This window comes from Protopterus annectens, chromosome 8.part0, assembly GCF_019279795.1.
Source record: "Protopterus annectens isolate FY-2018-M chromosome 8.part0, PAN1.0, whole genome shotgun sequence".
NCBI lineage: Eukaryota > Metazoa > Chordata > Ceratodontiformes > Protopteridae > Protopterus > Protopterus annectens.
The window spans coordinates 314810345-314829061 of record NC_056741.1 but is presented as its reverse complement, the minus strand read 5'-3'; the positions used below and the strand labels follow the sequence as shown (position 1 = coordinate 314829061).

Below are 18717 nucleotides of genomic sequence, written 5' to 3'. Positions count from 1 at the left end.
CGAGCTTCTTTCTAAATCTAGCAAAACAGAAGTCTGCCTCAGCCAGAGAATTTTTAAAAGTCCTGGGGTTCATAACTACAACTATTCTCATAGTTCCTCATGCCAAGCTCCATATGATGAAAATCCAGTGGTATCTCAGTTGAGTTTGAACTCTGCACCAGAACTTTGTCAATCAATACATTTCAGTTATTCTTTGTGTATTTCAAGATTTACTCTCGTGGGTCAAACAAACTACAATCTGAGAGTCTCCCTTGCACAGCCTCCACTTAGAGCAGAGTATTATGGCAGATACCTCAAACTCCAAATTGGGAGCTTACTCTCAAGAAACCAAGGTTCAGGGTGTATTGAGCCTCTTTCACAAGAAAAGTCGTAGGTGATGGCCCTAATCAGTGTACTCAAGCTGTTCATCAGATATGGACATCAGGTACTCCACAAGCAGTGACAGACAATAGCACAGTCATGTGGTGCACAAACAAGGCAGGATCAGGTCTAAACCCCTTTGCAGATCGGCCATGATAGCTAAGACAGGCTTTGCTTGGACTCTTCTCCATGGGCTTCTGAGCCCTTTTCCTTGAAAGTGGTGTAGATGTTAGTCTACTCATTTAGCTAAGGCTACTGCAGCAGTGGTGAATATAATGAACATAGTACAGTCATGTAAATAAATTTACTGTAACAGTAGATTTATGAATAATCAGTACAGTTGCAGCACACTGTCCCTCCACCCACTCATTTTTGTATGTTTTTGATGCCAGAGTGAATATGTATATTATTTTTCCCAGCACCGACCTTTTCAGTGCTCTAACCCTCTCCTTTCATTCGGCATGAAATCTTCAAAGAGCTTTGCGCACAAACCCTCTTTTTTTAAACTTCATCCCAGCTCAAGCTGATTAGCAGTTTGTGTGCATGGATGTTGCCCTTGTAGCTTTCAAAGCTGGCTGGCTGTTATATCCTGAGCAGGATGTAACCCATATAGTTAAGGCTAGTGCAGCAGTGATCATTCAAGCATATACTGTTACGGTAAGATTACTGATGCAACTACTTTCTGCATTCTTAAGTGGGAGCCAGAACTTAATGTTTTCAAAAGGAATGTATGTTGTACAGTTAAGCTTGCCAACTAATTAGTTACCCCAGGAGGGCCCCAAGATTTAGTATTGAAAGAACTGAGGAAATCTAGGTAAAACACATCCAGCTCTTTGACCTATGGCTGCAGACTTCCTCTGAGCATTAGAATCAAGAGGGCTGTTTTTAAGCTAGATAGTGTAATGCCTTACGTGCTTGTACAAGAAGATAGGCTTGTTAGCTGATAACATACTACTTTTTTCAAGATTATTATTGTTTCACCAGTTGTTGCCAGGCAGTTTCCTCTTGTACATTTGTATGGCTCTTAAGGCCATGTAGTAGGTTTTGTGTCAGTAGGATATTGTAACTGCTTACAATCTGATAAAAGTTCTGCTTGAAAGAGATGCTGTGAACTTAAGTGAAAGTCAACATCTGTTGTGTGTTGAGAATATCTTTCAAAGCAGTGTGATTTTCATTCTTGGCTCCCTGTACAAAACAGTAGACAATTATTTGTCCCTTTCATTGAAAGGGTGAAACAGAAAAAGCTGAATAGACAAAATTGTATAGGAATTAATCTTTTGTGGTGCATGTCTGACAGTTTTTCACTTTTACTGTAAGTATAGAATTTGATTAGAGAATATGAACAGGGCCCTACAGTGCGATATTTACTTGCTCATTGGAATAACTATGAAGCCTCTGCTGTGGCTAAGAGTCTGAAGCTCTGGACCATTCAGTGGAGAGTGCTGTGTGAACAACTCGTACTGCTGTGTGACATCCATTTGCACACTAACACTTTTACTCTAGGTTAAGTAACTTCTCATTACTTATTTATGTCTATTTGTATTGCATAAGCTACTGTTCTCTTTCCAGTTTGTTCTTTTTCCCTAGATATTAATTTATGCAGTCTTACATTTAAGTAAAGTTACTGGTTGTCTTTCTGAATTCTGTGCACATTCCTTATTCCTCTTCTGGAGTTCATACACTGGTGCAGATTTTGATGTAACCTGTAGACAGTCATCTCATCGTCTTAATTTTATCTGTAGTGTCACTTGTACAGATATTGTACAATACTGTTCCCAGTACAAAGCCTGACGCACCTTTACTTATCCCCAAATACACTATGCCGAAACCTTGTGTCCTGTGTGATATGCTTTTACATGTTGGGATCATTTGCATTTTGCTTTTGTCACCTTTGATTATTTCCAGAAAAAAAGAGGATACCAACGTTTTAAGTTTCAGCATAACTACTTCTCCTTCAGGTCCATTTCTTGAACAGTTCTAATTTTTATAATCTTAGGAGTAAAATGTTCTATTCCGTTGTATAGTGACAACTTTTGTTTGTTTGATGGTGTTGCTAATATGTATAGTGGTTTGTCAGCATGATTCACATCGTATCATTACATTCATTTTTGGACTGTGTCTGTGAGCCATTTATATTCCAAATCTTTCTACCATGCTTCTTGGCTTTTGCATTTGATGATAAAGCAGTTTGCACTTTCATGGGATAGTGGCATGTTTTAGGACATGTCAAACACAGTGGCAGGAATTTTAAATCCCAGAGAAGTGTCTTTATCCCTCTGTAGTAAATAGCCTGGCACGACCTGTTGTGATGAAATGGTTTTTGCAATACTTTGAAATAATTTAAGGAACAAGTAAGGAAATTTCAGCTGTACTGTTGGCATATGTTTGTAATCACTTTCACAAGGTTTGCTAAAACTTTCCATTTTATATGAAGTCTTCATTTTCTGATTTACTGAAGCATTCTGTAAATAATTACATGATGTGGCTTTTTTGTTATGATGAACACCGTAGCAATGTAATGGTAGTACATGCTCAGCAAATTTTGCTGTACATTTTATTTTCTGTTTCTAACACCCGTTTTTCTCATTCCAAGGCTGATATACTGGGTGTCCTTTGCATTCAGCCAGGCATTCCGAAGCTTTGGATTTGGTCTCACATTTTTGCCACTGGTGTCCATGATGCTGTGCAATTTCTACTACATGTTTATTCTTGAACCAGAGAAGGTATTTGCCATGGATGGGATGGAAACCTCTGAGGCAGAAACTCCAGCTCCTGCACCGAAACAGAGATTCTGGGGTTGAAGAACAAAACATTATGAAGAAAATCTAAAGTACATAAGTAGTGTTGTGAAGTATCGACCTGATTTGTTGTTGCCCAGGAAACTGATGCAAAAGTGATGGACACTGCATCTTTAAACAATTAGTACATCTTAATAGTTGAGAGGCTTGTAGATTTGATGTGCTTTCTTGATGTGTTCTATCAGAAATACTTCTTTGTTTACATAGGTGTACATGCTTTGAAGAATACCATATTGAAGATAAGTAAAAGGAAGGCCATAAAATATTTAACATAACTATCATTGGGATGGTGAAAGAACTCAGTATTTTCCTTTTCAGTGAAGAATACACAAAATAATTGTTGACTGACTGTAGTTTACTAGAATAAGAAGTGTAGGAAGTGGCAGTGATATTCTGTCCAAATACACCGAATGCATAGGCTACAAAATGGAACCATTTTAGTCCATGTTTTGGCATGGTGCTTTAATAGGTTATTCACCCTGTCACTGCCATAAAGCTTGTGTAGCATGACCAAAAATGCCATGTGCTTCTGATTTGGTTCTCCTGTGTTTTTTTCTTGGATAGTTCTGTATTCCAATGACACTCAATGATAAAATGTCATTTTATTTGTGTGTGTGTGAATGTGTGTGTGAATGTGTGTGTGAATGTGTGTGTGAATGTGTGTGTGTGAATGTGTGTGTGTGAATGTGTGTGTGTGTGTGTGTGTGTGTGTGTGTGAAATATATATATATATTTTTTTTTTAAGGGAAGATTGCCTTGCCGTTGGGGAGAAAAAAATGGCACACAAAATGCCTTACCTAATGTTAGCTGCTAATCTAATTTATAAGAGATTGTTTTTAAACCTGGCCCAAAAATTAATTGCATCTGCTTGCCCTCATTTCTTGCACTGAATCTGCTGTAGAACTGAACTGTGCAGAAAAACTGGGTAATAGTTGCTCCTAGAGCTTTCTGACCTTCATGGAGCTGAGGTTGTCTTCTTCAACCTCCCTCAGTTATCCTGTTGACTGCCTGATGGTGTTTTGCCTGAAACGCTCCATCTCTGTTTTTCTGGCTGCTTCGTTTTTTTACTTTTGGCTATGTAACACCCAAGGGTTAAGCCTTTGAGGTTGTTTAAAAGCATCATTATGCAGTTGTGAGTTTGATTCCCATAGCTGTCACTTGCCTTGCAAACTGTTACCAAGCAAAATACTTGAACAGGAATGATTCCATGTTATGTCTGAAAAGAGATGGTTGTGCTTTGTGGTCTTGCCTGAAAAATACTGAAAGCAAAACTATTATACCACACTGTTTCATAGTCTGTTAAGCATACTGATTTTCAGGTTCTCTTTCTTGTAGTTTTATTATTTCTGATTAGTACTGCAGAAGTTAAAAAAAAAAAAAAAAAAAAGACCACAGTCCTTTTATTCTTTCTTGTAATGGCACAAAATGTTTTCTTATACCAGTGCTTCAGTTGTGATGACGGCATTTATTTTCATCATTTGTTATGCTAAGTGGCATTTTTTTGTGTATGTTTCATGCATGTTGGGATATTTAGTTACAGTTGCCCCTAACTGCCCATAAGGACCCTTTTGGATATTCAACTGTGAGACTGAAATAATTTATAAATAGACTTTTCTGGTAAACTTTGTAGCCAATTTCTTAAAATTTTTATTCTTACTCCTTGTCTGTCTTCCTAACAGATGCTGCTAGTGGGCGACATTCAGGAGGCATCTCTACTGTAGCTTTTTAATTTGTTAATCCTTCATGGACCTTTTTATAGTCATGACCAGGGCCATAAAGGTGAGGGTGGAAAGGTTACAGTAGTTGTTCAACCGACTTGTTTTAACAGTTGAAGGAAACCATCAGTGGCACAGCACTATTGCCTGAAAATGTGTCAGCCTCACTGTGACTTACAGAGCAAGTTCCTGTATAGAAGGCTAAGTGTTGTGTGCTTGTGAGCTTTGATTGACCCTTCATAAGGGTATTTGTAGCCCATATGTTGTTTTTGAAGTTGAAAGTCAAAAATAGAAGGGTGGTAGTTAGTGCTCCTCAGTTAGATAGCTGAGAGGTGACGTTTTCTATGATGTTGCAAGGGGCATTGCCCACCTGTATGGAGTGGGCTTTGTCCTCATAAAAGACTGCTGTCTGAAAGTTATTTTCTGTGTTCGGAAAGTTTGGTCTTAAAACCCATATGTTTGCACACTGTGACTTTTAATTATCAATATTTATATCCTTCATGTAGTTTATTTCCTCATTAGAACTTGTGGTCAGCCTTATTAGTTTTTATTGCCACAGGATTTAGTTACCTGCAACACCAATGACCTTCAACAAAGCAACGTTATGTCACTCTCTTCGGATAACCACTTCCAGATACTGCTTCATCTTGCAGTATACCCCTTGGAAGTTATTCTTTCCTTCTCAGACCTGCACTCAAATAGCAAGGCATTTTTCTCATTTTTTTTTCTTGGATGCTAGTGATGTGCCCAAACTGTAGTGTGTTTGCACACATGCATTGACTTACTATAGTCATCATCTTTAATTTTTAAGGAGTCCTGTGTTAATGGATGTGATTACTTTGGGCTGTGGAAAGATCTTAAGTACCATACGGTCATTGCCACCTATCAGGAAGGCTGATTTAATCAAGTCTGGTTTCACCAAAAATACATTAAAGTAAATTTTGTAGAACAGAAAAGTAAGAAGTACTTATATTTGTAAACTACACTAGACAGGAGGGACCTTTTTAAGCCTAGCCATGCATCCCTAACATATCTGGAAAGTTTAAGGTCTTTAAGATCATTCTAAGGGGTATATGTAGGCTAGAGCTTGGGTTGTCATGCGTTTTACAGGCTGCCTCAGTCCATTAGGCACATAGATGCCAGACCAGGGGTGAATTTCCAATTCCCCATTCGCCAATCCAAATCTCACTTGAATTGAGTTAGGGAAGAACTCTGCTCCACATCCACTGAAGCTTGTTCCAGAGTAGAGGTATTGTTTGAGACTCATACCAGTCCATCCCAACATGTTGTTTGTATTGCAAGTATACTTTTAGTCCTTAGATTGTGTATTTCTGGTGCTATTTGTTTTGTGGACATGAGATTCATCAGAGCAGGACCCAAGGATGCCTTGTACGTCAGGCATAGATCACCCCTCTACTGTCTGTAGGAGACTTGAGTGCAGGGATAAGGCTTTGAGGTGATTTGTGTATTATATGTTGTTTATGCCCTGTATCCTTTTCCTGAGGAACCTTTTTGGACTGTGCAGTTGTTGCATGTGCCTGGTGAGGTACACATCAAAGAGGGTGATGCACTCTGATTGGTCTGATGAGGGCCAAAAACAGTGGAGCAATGACTACTTTGGACCTAGATGCCATACCATTGCTTGTAAGTTGCACAGCATAGAATGATTTAATTACTACCATAGACACATTATGGTCGAACTCGAGGGGTGTTTTATCAGTAAGGTACCATCCAAGGGTGGCCAATTTCTCAAACTATACTGTTATGCATTTCTTGGCATTGAGTGTCAGACCCGCATGTCTGACACCAGGTATTTCTCTGAGTCAGCCTTTCTTGGAGGATATTTTTATCTTGTGGCGATTCTGACTGCCACTGTTTGCAGTCATTAGCAGACTTTGTTACCAGAAGCCTTTGACATTGGCCTTGAATTCAGAGAAGTAGATCTCAGAAAGGAGTGGACCCAGCACAGAGCCCTGATGGACTTCACTGCCACGCCTCATGTAGAGGGTTTCACCCCCTGTGTCTTTTCACTAAATGCATTCTCTCTGGTTGCACCTTGTGGGTGACAGGGCAAGTTCACTTAAATTTCCCAGCAGTGAACCTAGACTTGGTTAAATTACCACTTTTTCAAGAGCCTCAACAGAATATTTAAAAATGTTTGTCTTCATTCTTTATTTTATAAATATTTGACAAGTTGAGTTAATGATATTAAAAGTTATATTGTAATATGCACTCAAAATCAGATCAGAAGATAAACAACAGTTTGTTTTTTTATTGTGCTTATATATGACATACATTAGGCACATTCAAATATACTGTAGAGTTCTGTTTGCTGTAAAGGTTTTCAGTTTGCTGTATTAAATGTTTTATTCTATTTTCACATTTTCTTGTCTCTGCAAAAGGATGTATTTTAAGAATCTTGATTTTATAAAGTGTAATTTACAAAGAATATTTTACTAGACTGTGAAATCAGTAATAAAATTAACTTTTTGGTAACTCTTGGAAGTAAGTTAAGACTCTTCACTTGCTCCTGTGTTTTGACTGTTTTATCCAACCAATGTATCTGTAGCAGTTGTGTTTCTACACCTGTTATTTCTCTTACTGAGAGAATAGTGAAGCAAAGGCAATGTGTGGCTTGGTGTTACCTGAGTGAAGATATGTCTCCCTTTCCCACCACCACTGCAGGCCCTTTCAGTCCTGTCTGAGTTGTCACATAACTTTCATAGCTTCTCTTTCTTTTGTGCTATTATTACTCATTGTAGTAGAATATCGACGGTGCATTTACTACAGCTCATTTGCCAGAGCAAAATGTTGCCAAGCTTATACTTTCATCTTTTCTTTTGATGCTGTATTCAGCCACCAGATGGCGGAACAGTCTTAGTTAGACCACATCTTAACATTGAAATGCCAAATGTGAGAATGTGTTTTTTATTTGAAAGGGATATCCTTTATAGGTGTTAATTACGTTACTTAAGTTGTGTGTAACTAAATGTACAGTAAATGCCAGTTGCAACTGAAATGGCTACTAGTGTGCTGTAATTGTGAAAGATATGGTACTGTAACCAGGCTTTACTCCACAGGAGTTCTTTAGGAATGACTGGGGCATGTTCAGTTTGTGAAAAAGGATAGGCTTTTACTGCATTCAGATTTCTTAAGCTGGCTTCCCAATATCACTGCAGACTGATGTTGTGTCGTACAGAATAGTGATGCACGTTTTAAACTTCACATTCTTTGTTACCTTTTCTATTGTACTCTAGTATTGTTCAAACTTGTTGAAAGCATGTATGTTCAAATAGTAAAGGGGGGAAATCTGCATCATGGTCTGATAGCTGTAAATACTACCTCTGCAGTTAAATTATTTTAAAAAGTGCCATAACTGAGAGGTGAAGAATGTTGTCACCAGAGAGTGAAAAGTTTTAAACCTTTTTATGTTTTTGCTAGACTAAAATGCCATGATACCGTGACATGTAGCTCCAGCATTGTCAGTTTAACCGTTAGTCAAATTCTTGGACTACCTGCAGCCTTTCTAACTTTTTTGAGTCTACTACATACATGACATGCAGCCTGAAGTCTTGCATACCTTAAAATATCATCTGATAAACTTTTATCCAGGCAGCTGGTTTAGCAGTACCTGGAAGTTTCATGCGTCATTTTTAAATTTTCTAGAGTGTTAAGATTCTGTACTTAAGTAAGTGCATGATCTAGCCCTGTCCAGGACTCATTCCTTGCATCTTAGTATATCCAGGCATAGCTGTCTCCCTCATTCTTGCTGCCATTTTGTCCTTGGCCAGTCTTCGTCCACAATCCATGGGATATTTTATACTACTGTTGCCTCTTCCTCCCCATAGGAAGTTACTAGGCTAAGGACCGTAGGACTCTTACAAAACTAGCCAAGGTCTTACCTTATTTCCATGATCAGCACCTGTTGCCCCTGTCCAAGAGGGACACAGGCTAGAACCCCCCCAAGTGAATTTACGTTCTCCCATCCAATCGTCCAGATTGTGTTTGAAGAGGACCAATGAGGTGCTCTGTTTGACATGAAGTGGGAGTCTGTTGCTAAGGTGTGGTGACCTCAGGGGGACAAATCTGTCCCTCCAGCAGGTTTTATTAATATCACATACCGGGTTAAGGTCTTTAGAGTGAGTAACGCATGTACCATTTGACTTACGGATATGTAGCATTTCCAATAAAACAGGGTCAGAGACTGACTTGTATGCAAGACAGAGATCATCTCTGAGTAGTCTGTATGAAACAGAATAAAGTGACAGAGATTTCAGACGATTCCAATAGGACAGATGCTGAAGATCTTGAATTTTCCTTGTGAGGAACCTTTGTGCAGGTGTTTGGAAAGGTACATACCAAAAGGGGGCGTTGTACTCAATTATTGGCCTGAAAGAGGGAAGAGAACGGGGAGGTCATAACTTCTTTTTTTCTGGAGGCATTGTCATTACTTATGAGGTGAGCAATACAGAATGCCTTTTTACCACTGTACAGACATGGTGGTCAAAGGTAAGGCTGCTGTCAACCTGTGTGCCCAGGTCTCTCACCACTGAATGTGTTCTTAAGGTGTTGCTGTTGATGTGGTAGTTAGGAGGTACATTGCTTTTACCAAAAGGAATGATACTACATTTTTTTGCATAAGGCCATGGCTTTGGCACCAATCATTTGTTTGTGTAAGATCCACTTTGTGGGATGTTGACATCATTTGGAGATTCTATGACCACTCCCAGTTTGCAGTCATCAGCAAACTTTATCCGCCACAGACCTTTAGTTTTTGTTTGTACGTCGGAGAAAGATTCCAAACAGTAGAGGTCCCAGGACTGATCCCTGTGGAACACCACTGGTTACTGGCCTTCTGTTGGAGGTGGATTCCCCTATTTTGAGTTCTATCAATGAGCCAGTTAGTGACCCATCTAATGACATAAGGGTTGATGCCTAACTGGGTGAGTTTGTCAATGATGCCTGAGTGGGTGGTAGTGTCAAATGCCTTGCCTAAGTCCAGGTAGGCTGTATGCACAGATTTCCTCTCTCCAGGGCCTTGGTGACTGTCTCGAGGAAGTCCACTAAATTTAACAGGCATGAAATCCCTTTGACAAATCCAAACTGAGTAGGGTCAAGTGTTTGGTGATTACCCATATTTTTGTTGATCAGGTCTATAATGATTCGATTCATGCCCTTGCAGATAAGGCTAGTCAGGCTAATAGGTCTATAGTTCCAGTCAGTGGAAGTGCCACCTTTGTGCCAGGGAAAAACAGTGACCAGCTTTCCATTCAGCTGGTATAAAGCCAGTGCGTAAACTGTGATTGAAAAGAGTACCCAATGGTGCTAATTCATGTTGGAGCCCATGTAGGAGACAGCCTAGGTTGTTATCAGGTCCCATAGATACTGTGTTTTTGGCCTTAGAAAGGACATTTACAGCCTGCTCTTTAGAGATGCAAAGTAGGGGACAGGTGGTAGGGATATGGGGTACGTGTGGCGGGGACATTGGCAGCGAAGTTTTCACAAAACCTGTCTGCCAATGGGTTAGTATGTCCACAGGCTTAGCATATGTGGGATCATTAACTACCAGTTCAGCACAAATCTGGGTTTTCCTTTTATGTTACAGATGTAACTATAGAATGCCTTTGTGGTTATCCTTTGAGGAAGCTAATTTGGGCTCATAGTTTGCTTTGGAGGACTTCACAAGAAGTCTTATTTGCTTGTTTAAGCTGAGGAGGGAGGAAGGGAGTATTTCCAGTTTAGGAGGACTCGCTCCCTCTTACTCTTAGACTGCAATTTCTTCCTCTTATTGTAAAGCCTGTTAACGGCAGTTGTCCATCAGGCAGATTTTGTTCTTCTTTGAGGAGCTTATTTTGGTCCGAATGGCTATGGCCAAGTCAATGCAGTTATACAGGTGTTTCTACAAAGCATTGGTGTAGAGCTTGGAATAGTTGCCAGTTCCATCTAAGGGAGGAGGTGAAGTGAAGCTACTTGTACCATCATGGAAGAGGTTATAATCTGCTTTGGAGAAATATTTTAGTTTAGTTGCTGCTGGGGTGGGGGTCAGGTTTGTTAGTTTGATTGAGACCGATTTGTGGTCATATCTCACCAGGGAGGTCCTCACAATGGGCATTCTACAGTGGTCCCCCATATTGGTAAACGCCAGATCCAGAATGTTGGCATCCCTTGTGGGGTGTCAACCAGCTGGTCCAGGGCATTGGAGTTAAAGATGAAGAATCTTTGGATAAGTGAGTTTGAGCATGAGTAATTTGCCCAATCAGTGCATGAGTAGTTAGTCACCCATAATCATGGTGTTTGGATTTATCTTGATAGACTCAAGTAGATCCAAACATGTAGAGTGGATGTCCCGATTCATGGAGGGGGCCCTGTAGCTGGCATTGAGTTGAACAGGTGTCCTACCAATAGTTAATTGCACCTGAAGTGTCTCCAGGGAATCATACTGTTTAACCAAACTGGAGGTATATTTATCTTTAATGAATATTGACACACTGCCTCCTTTAGTTTTCATGGCTTCAGTTTGAGGTCTGAATGTGTGGAAGGAGATGTAACCCAGTATGGCTAGGGTGCTCTCTCCATAGCCTTGAACCAGGTCACTGCACAAATGTCTGCGTCTTCCAAAATGAGGACAGCTTCAGTGAGAACAGTTTAATGTTGAGACTCCTAGCTGCTGTTAATCTCCTCTTTCCATGCTGCAGGACCTTCAGTAGTTCCCTGTATTCCATCCACCCATGCTGGTAGGGGAAGTATCTCCTAATGTTAGTAATGTGGCCTCTCTTATTTTTTGAGTTCTAACAGAGAAATAAAAAAAGGTTAGATGTGGGTGGGGACGTTTTGATAAGGATTAGTAACTGACTGCCATTCTGATGACTAACCATGGTGGTCAGATTTCTTCAGTCTTGTGATTTTAGTTATAGGGTTGGTCTTGCTAGGATTATGTATGGCCTATTTTCAAGGCAGACCAAATGTTTTATTTTCTCAAACTGTGAAAAATTGGCCTGGACACTGGGGGAAATTCCCTTAATTACTGGATGTACACTGTTTATTTAATTAATTTTGGTGAAGCCACGGTGTTGCAGCAGTAGCATTGTTGCCTCACAGCAAGAGGTTCTCCCGTTCGATTCTTGGCTGGAGTGCCTTCTGTGTGGAGTCTGCATGTCCTCCCCGTGGTCGAGTGGCATTCGAAAGATGTGTGAATGGGCGTGCCTTCGTTGAAGGTTGGCCATCGGGCTGGCACCTCGGCACCATAAAAATCGACTGCTAATCATTAGTGAACCAGAGTTCCGCTGTGGCGACCCCTAACTAGGAAAAGCCGAAAGAAAAACATTTAATTTTATTAATGTTAGTTTTACTTTAATCGGGTTAGTCTCACTAGGTCAATGGCCACTTTTCAGGGAAGACCCAAGGTGGTAGTTATACTGACAAGGGGAAAGCTGGCTACCTCTCTCTCTTGCTATATATATATATATATATATATATATATATATATATATATATATATCTATAATGTGTACATATATATCTATCTATCTATATATATATATATATATATATATATATGTTGTGTCCTTTGGCTTTTCCCGGTTAGGGGTCGCCACAGCGGAACTCCGGTCCACTAATGATTGGTAGTTGATTTTTACATGCTGAGTTACCAGCCCTGACGCACAACCTTCAACGAAGGTACGCCCATTCACGCATGTCTGCACGCAGAAGACGTTCTAGCTGAGAATCGAACCGGACAGTGTCTTACTGTGAGGCGACAACGCTACCGCAGCACCACCCCCGCGGATATATATATATATATATATATATATATATAGATATAGATATAGATATAGATATATATATATATATATATATATATATATATATATATATATAAACCTATAGATATAGCTGTACATACAGTGGAAATGTTTACATCCTCTTGAGCTACCACCAAACCAAGCAGATGGGCCCTCTGTTTGTCTCATCATAAGGACTGCACACACAGGAGTGCAGCACCCCCTTATGCTGCACTTTAGTGTCTATATTAGAAAATTAATTTAACTATCTTGTGTGGGAATAGAACCCATGACCTTCTGATCATCCAGCAGCAAAGGTGAGAGTGCTACCTGTTTGGCTGCTGAGACTTTGAAAGACATTTTTGGTGATAAGACACAGCAATGGATATCTATCTTGTCATTGAAGGAAAGAAACTGTCAAATGGAAAATTTAGGTGAGATCAAAATAGCAGTCTCTCCTAACTAAAATGCTTCTCCTGTGAAGATTTTGCTACAGACTGGTGACAATACTAATGCACAGGCAGATGAGTCAGAAAGGTAATGGTCTGACATTATGTTAAACATCAGTGAAGAGGTTCAGTAAATTTATTTCAAATATGTGAGAAAGCAACATGAGCTGTGGGAAAGGAGAATGTAATCAATATTGAGAAAGATGAGTCAAGCATAGAAATGTTTTCAGATGTTGCTGCTTAAAGTAGGACAAAGTAGCTCAAGTAGACAAGAATATAGTTAGAAAGAGATGTTTGAGCTGGGGCGACAGATCAGTGTTACGTTTGGGGTAAACTAATCTGATGAGTGCGGTTTGCTGTAGCTTTCCACACACATTCTACATACTGAATCCCAACCCTGCTCAAAGTTATCCAGAATATTTTCTAAACTTTTATATAACTTCACAAAATTGAAATGTTTTTCTTGATGAGTTGTCACGGTCAGAGAATGAGGACCATTCTCTGTATATAGTAACTGATAATATAATAGTTCATAAGCTTCACCAGCATTTTACATAGTATGACTGGCATGGTTGACTTATTTTGAAGAATTATGTTTAGAATAAGTATTTTCCAAAACTAAGTTGGTCTGATTCTTTTTGCATGATGCACATAAAGTAACAACGGCAATCTAAGTGACCAAATATATATACTGTGTCTCGTATGTTTGAGCTCCCCCTGTTCTACTTTACATTTTTGAAAAAGTGGGGATGTGGTTATCCAAATGCACCCGATTTGGTAATTTCTAAGTAGGCATTGCGATTTATCATGAATTAGATGCAAGTTAGGGAGGGGCAGGTATTGAATTATGCGTGGCCTTGTGCCTGTTGTTTCATATTGCAGTATTGAATTGTGCGGGGTCATGTGCCTGTTGTCTCATACTACAGTATTAAATTAGGCTGGGCCATGGGCCTGTTGTCTCGTATTGAATTATGCTGGGCCATGAGCCTGTTGTCTCGTATTGCAGTACTGAATTATGCAGGGCCATGGGCCTGTTGTCTCATACAGCAGCATTGAATTATGCAGGGCCATGTGCCTGTTGTCTCATACTACAGTATTGAATTATGCAGGGCCATGTGCCTGTTGTCTCAAATTGCAGTATTGAATTATGCAGGGCCATGTGCCTGTTGTCTCAAATTGCAGTATTGAATTATGCAGGGCCATGTGCCTGTTGTCTCAAATTGCAGTATTAAATTATGCAGGGTCATGTCCCTGTTAATCTCATATTGCAGATTCTTCTTCTCCATAACAGCCATTCACTTATTAGAAATTATATGTTGAAGGAAAATCAGAATAATGTGTAATACTTTAATAAAGGTGATGCTGTGTGATTTTAAGACATGAATTACTTGACATATTTGTTTTTGTATATTTGTACTGGTCAGTGAAGAGAATGGGGTATAGCTTTCTTACTGCTGTATGAATGGATAGGGTCAGGGTTGATTTCAGTTTCCATTTTTCCCTTGTTTGTGTGACAGAGCTTAAATTATTTATTGAAGATCATATCCATTATGATTAGTAAGAAATACAATTTTAAAGAATAAGTTGTACAGCATGATACTTTTGGGTACAATTGGGATTAATGAAGATGGGCTGGCATAGTACAAATTTTATGTAAATCTTTAGGCCTGTCATTATAAAATGTGTCCTTAAACTGAATTATGGGTGAGTGCGTAAATTAAATGGTTTAGGGAGATACTAGACAGGATGAGCATTTGGAATTTATATTTAGTGAGGTGTGTTTGCAGTATCCTAGACCAGTAAAGACCCCCCCCACCCTTCTTCATTAGTTATATAATGTGAGGCTGTTAGAAGCTTGATATAAAGGCTGAGCAGGACCGGCCTTTGGTCAACTGGTGACCTAGGCAAAAGGTCTCCACAGTGGCCCCCCCAACACCACCCTGTGCCTCCATCCTGGTCTACCTACACCATCCAGATTACTGGAAAAGTGCCCCTGCTAGACTGGAAACTATATATATATATATATATATATATATATATATATATATATATGCTCGAATAGCATATGTCTGAATCACAAAACATCAAACACACGTACACGAAAGTGCTTAACATCGACAAGCGCTTCCGTGTATGTGTGCCTGTTTCGTAGATCGAACTACAGTGCGGGTAAGGGAACATTCCCTTTTCCCTACTGTAGTGCGGTCTCGGAGTGAGAATAGTAAAGTAGGGGGGTCGTGCCCCCCACGTAGGTGGTGCAGGGTGGCGAAGCCCCCCTGCAGAAATGTAGATATTTTTTTTAAACTACACATACACGGAAGCGCTTTTTGATGTTAAGCACTTTTGTGCATGTGTTTTTGATGATGTCCTTCAAGGATGCATCTGCAGTCATCACATATGGGTTGTCCTGCCTCAGGCAGCCCTTCGGTCTTTCTTGCCGCGTGGTGCCCGAAGCAGAAGCAGTTCGCAAGTGCCGGTCGGCCAGCTCCTTTAATTCAGCTACCGAAGACTTTAAAAGCTAAGTACCCCGTTGGGGACTCTTTCTTGCCTCAGCCGATGTCAGATAAAGTTAATAATTGCTTAACTTGTGGGAAACAAATACCTCATAAGGATTTCCACTCTTACTGCCTCCCCTGCCTAGGCCCAGACCACGACGTCTCGGCCTGTTCAGCCTGTGCTTCCTTCAACCGACGCACTCTTAAACGTCGGGCGGAGTTTGCAGAAGAATTTTTTGGGGCTAGTTTTTCATACAATATGCCGTCGGAGACTCCGACTTCACATTTAATAAAGAAACGGAAGGACAAGGACCGACACACGCGGGCCGCGGTTTCGGCTGAAACCATGGCCAGGCCTACCGCGAGTGTCTCGGTCTCGGCTGAAACCAAGTCCTTGGTACTTCCGACCACCGAAACCGCTCAGCCGACAACCTCGGCCCCGGAGGCCCCTGCTGAGTCGGTTATTGAATTTCCTTCAGAAACTGGTGTCTTGGAAACTTCCGACACCATTCCTCTAGACAAAACTACACCAGCACGTGGTGCAGCTAGGCCTCCTGCATCCATGTCCATAAAGGCATTCACCAGGTCTAAAGTTGCTAAACATACAAAAGCTATGCCTCCCAGGGTTATTCTTCAGGGACCATCTACAAGTTCACAGATTCTAGTGTTAGCAGAGGACCTTATTTCCTTGATTAGGGGCTCTCAACCCCATCCGGACAGGGGCTCTCAACCTCCTCTAGACAAAAGGCCCAGGGTTGAGCCCTCTGATGGCTCTGCTCTCTCGGACTACCAGGAGGAGGCTTTTTTGGCCTACGAGGATTCTGATGCAGAGGAATCAATCCCCCTCGGCCTCCCCTCCTGAAGAACTATCCTTTGGGGAGACCCTTCACACTATGAGAGAGCATTTCAAATGGCAGGGCCAGAAATTCTCTGATTCCAGGAAAAGATTAAGAACTTTTCTGCATTTACCTCCGCATAGACCTTTGGCTATTCCTCCTGTTTTGAATGTCATTGATGATGTGTACTCTGAGTCTAGCATAACCCCTGGCACTCTTCCTCTGGCCCCTGTCAAACCCGATGGGTACGACAGGGTCCCGGACTTGCATCATTTTCTTTACAAGGCCCACTCTGCTGATCCAGAAACTATTTCCCAGGGCCATAAAGGGGTTGCAGCTGCCACTACTAAAAATCCACTCCCCTCTGAAAGGGAGTCCAGGGCTTTAGAAAGATGGGGTAAAAAAGTGTATACTTCTGCTACTCTTTCTATGAGGACATTAAATTGTCAATTTCATATGATACAGTACCAGGAGTATTTGTTAGATGAATTGCAAAAGAAACCGTCTTCACCTGAACCCCTAGATCACAAATCACTTCAGGATCTGGTACATAACTCCCAGCAGGTTAGCAACCATTTCTTACAGTGTGGTTATGATGCATTGGAAGCTTCATGTAGGTCAGCTATGACAGGTGCAGTCATACGTAGGCATGCTTGGCTGAAGGAACAATCTCTGCCAGACCATGTTAAAGGTAAGCTTCTGGATGCTCCACTGGAAAAGCAAAAGTTATTTGGCTCCACTGCTCAGGAGGTCTTAAAGAAATTTGAGGAAAAGGCAAAATCTGTACAAACAGTCAAAGATTTTCTACAAGTCCAACCACCAAGATTCAGCAGAAATTGGCCTACCAAGAATTGGTCCTTTCCAGACACAGAAAGATTTCCGAGAGGCAAGAACAGGCGTGCCAGAGGTAGAGGGCAAGCTAGAGGCTCCTACAGAGGACGTCAATGGCAGCCTCCCAACCAGAGAGGTAGTGCAGGACCTACAACTGCTGCACAAGGACAGACTCAATGACTTTGCTTTGACTCCGCCAACCAGGGCTCAATTGGAAGCACCTTTGGGCGGAAAGCTTTCTTTATTCTCAGAAAATTGGCACAGTATTACAAGAGACAAATGGACACTGCAAATAATAGACAGAGGATACAGGTTCCATTTTCACACATTGCCAAAAAGAAAAGGCATGCCAGACCTGCCACCAAATCAAAGGGCAGAGGCTTTGAAACAAATCTCCAACTTAATGCAAATGAAAGCTATAGAAAAGGTTCCTCTTTCAGAACAAGGCCAAGGATTTTATTCCAGACTATTCCTTGTTCCAAGAAAAGAAAATCAATGGAGGCCTATTCTTGACTTGTCCACACTGAATACTTATCTCATTGTGCCAAAATTCAAAATGCTGACTGTACAGCGACTCCTTCCCATGCTGGGCAAGTGGTCTTGGCTGGTGACTCTAGACCTCAAGGAGGCATACCTGCATGTCCCTATCAGACAAAGTTGCAGAAGACACCTCAGATTTCTTGCAGGTTCAGAGCATTATCAATTCTCAGCATTGCCCTTTGGCTTATCTACTGCGCCCAGAGTATTCACGAAATGCCTGGCATCAGTAATTGCACACTGCAGACTTCAGGGGATTCAAATATACCCATATCTGGACGACTGCCTTATACAAGCGGACAGCCAACAAACTTTGGTAAAGGACTTGAATTATGCCATCCACCTACTGCAGGCCTTGGGATATACAGTCTACACTTTAAATCTCTTCTTCATTCTCACCTTTTCCAAAATTGGAAATGTAATTGTATACTTCCTACCTCGATCTCTATTTATCCTAGTTCCATCCCACCCCCATGGTTCCCCTTCTTCTGACTCTCTCCCTAGCTCCCCTCTCTTCTTCATTATCTCCTCCTTCCTCCCTGAATAAACCCTTTATTTTCCTTCAAGTGCTATGCTTACTCTCACCCTAAATCTTTTGACTTTTTTCTCAAGGTGGTCTCCTGGACTCAACCACAATTTGAACATTAGTTATCTGTTCTTTTTCTATCCTCTTCTGACACCTCTCCTTTAATTTCTTTGCTTCTTATTCGTTTCTCCCATGCATCCCTGCTCTTGCATTCAAACTCTATCTATAATTTCCTTTCCTTTCCTACTTTACTAACATTCACAGTTGCACTAATATATCTTTTTCTTATGTATAGTGCCCAATGCACCTCATTCTTGTTTGGAAATTGTTAAAGTATTATGCTATTAGAACAGAGTGTGTTTTTGTGTGTATTAGTTTAGATCTGTTCT

At 40.7% G+C, this 18717-nt stretch overlaps 1 protein-coding gene across 2 annotated transcripts in view; it reads left to right on the top strand.

The window, feature by feature from the left end:
* Positions 1-3822, top strand: part of TMEM79 (transmembrane protein 79) — a 345348-nt gene extending 341526 nt beyond the window's left edge. For both annotated transcript variants that reach the window (XM_044079813.1, XM_044079812.1), the window contains exon 4: positions 2954-3822. In XM_044079813.1, the coding sequence (XP_043935748.1) occupies positions 2954-3161 (208 nt within the window). In that variant the 3' untranslated portion in view covers positions 3162-3822. The remainder of the gene's footprint in view (positions 1-2953) is intronic.
* Positions 3823-18717: the final 14895 nt, after the last annotated feature.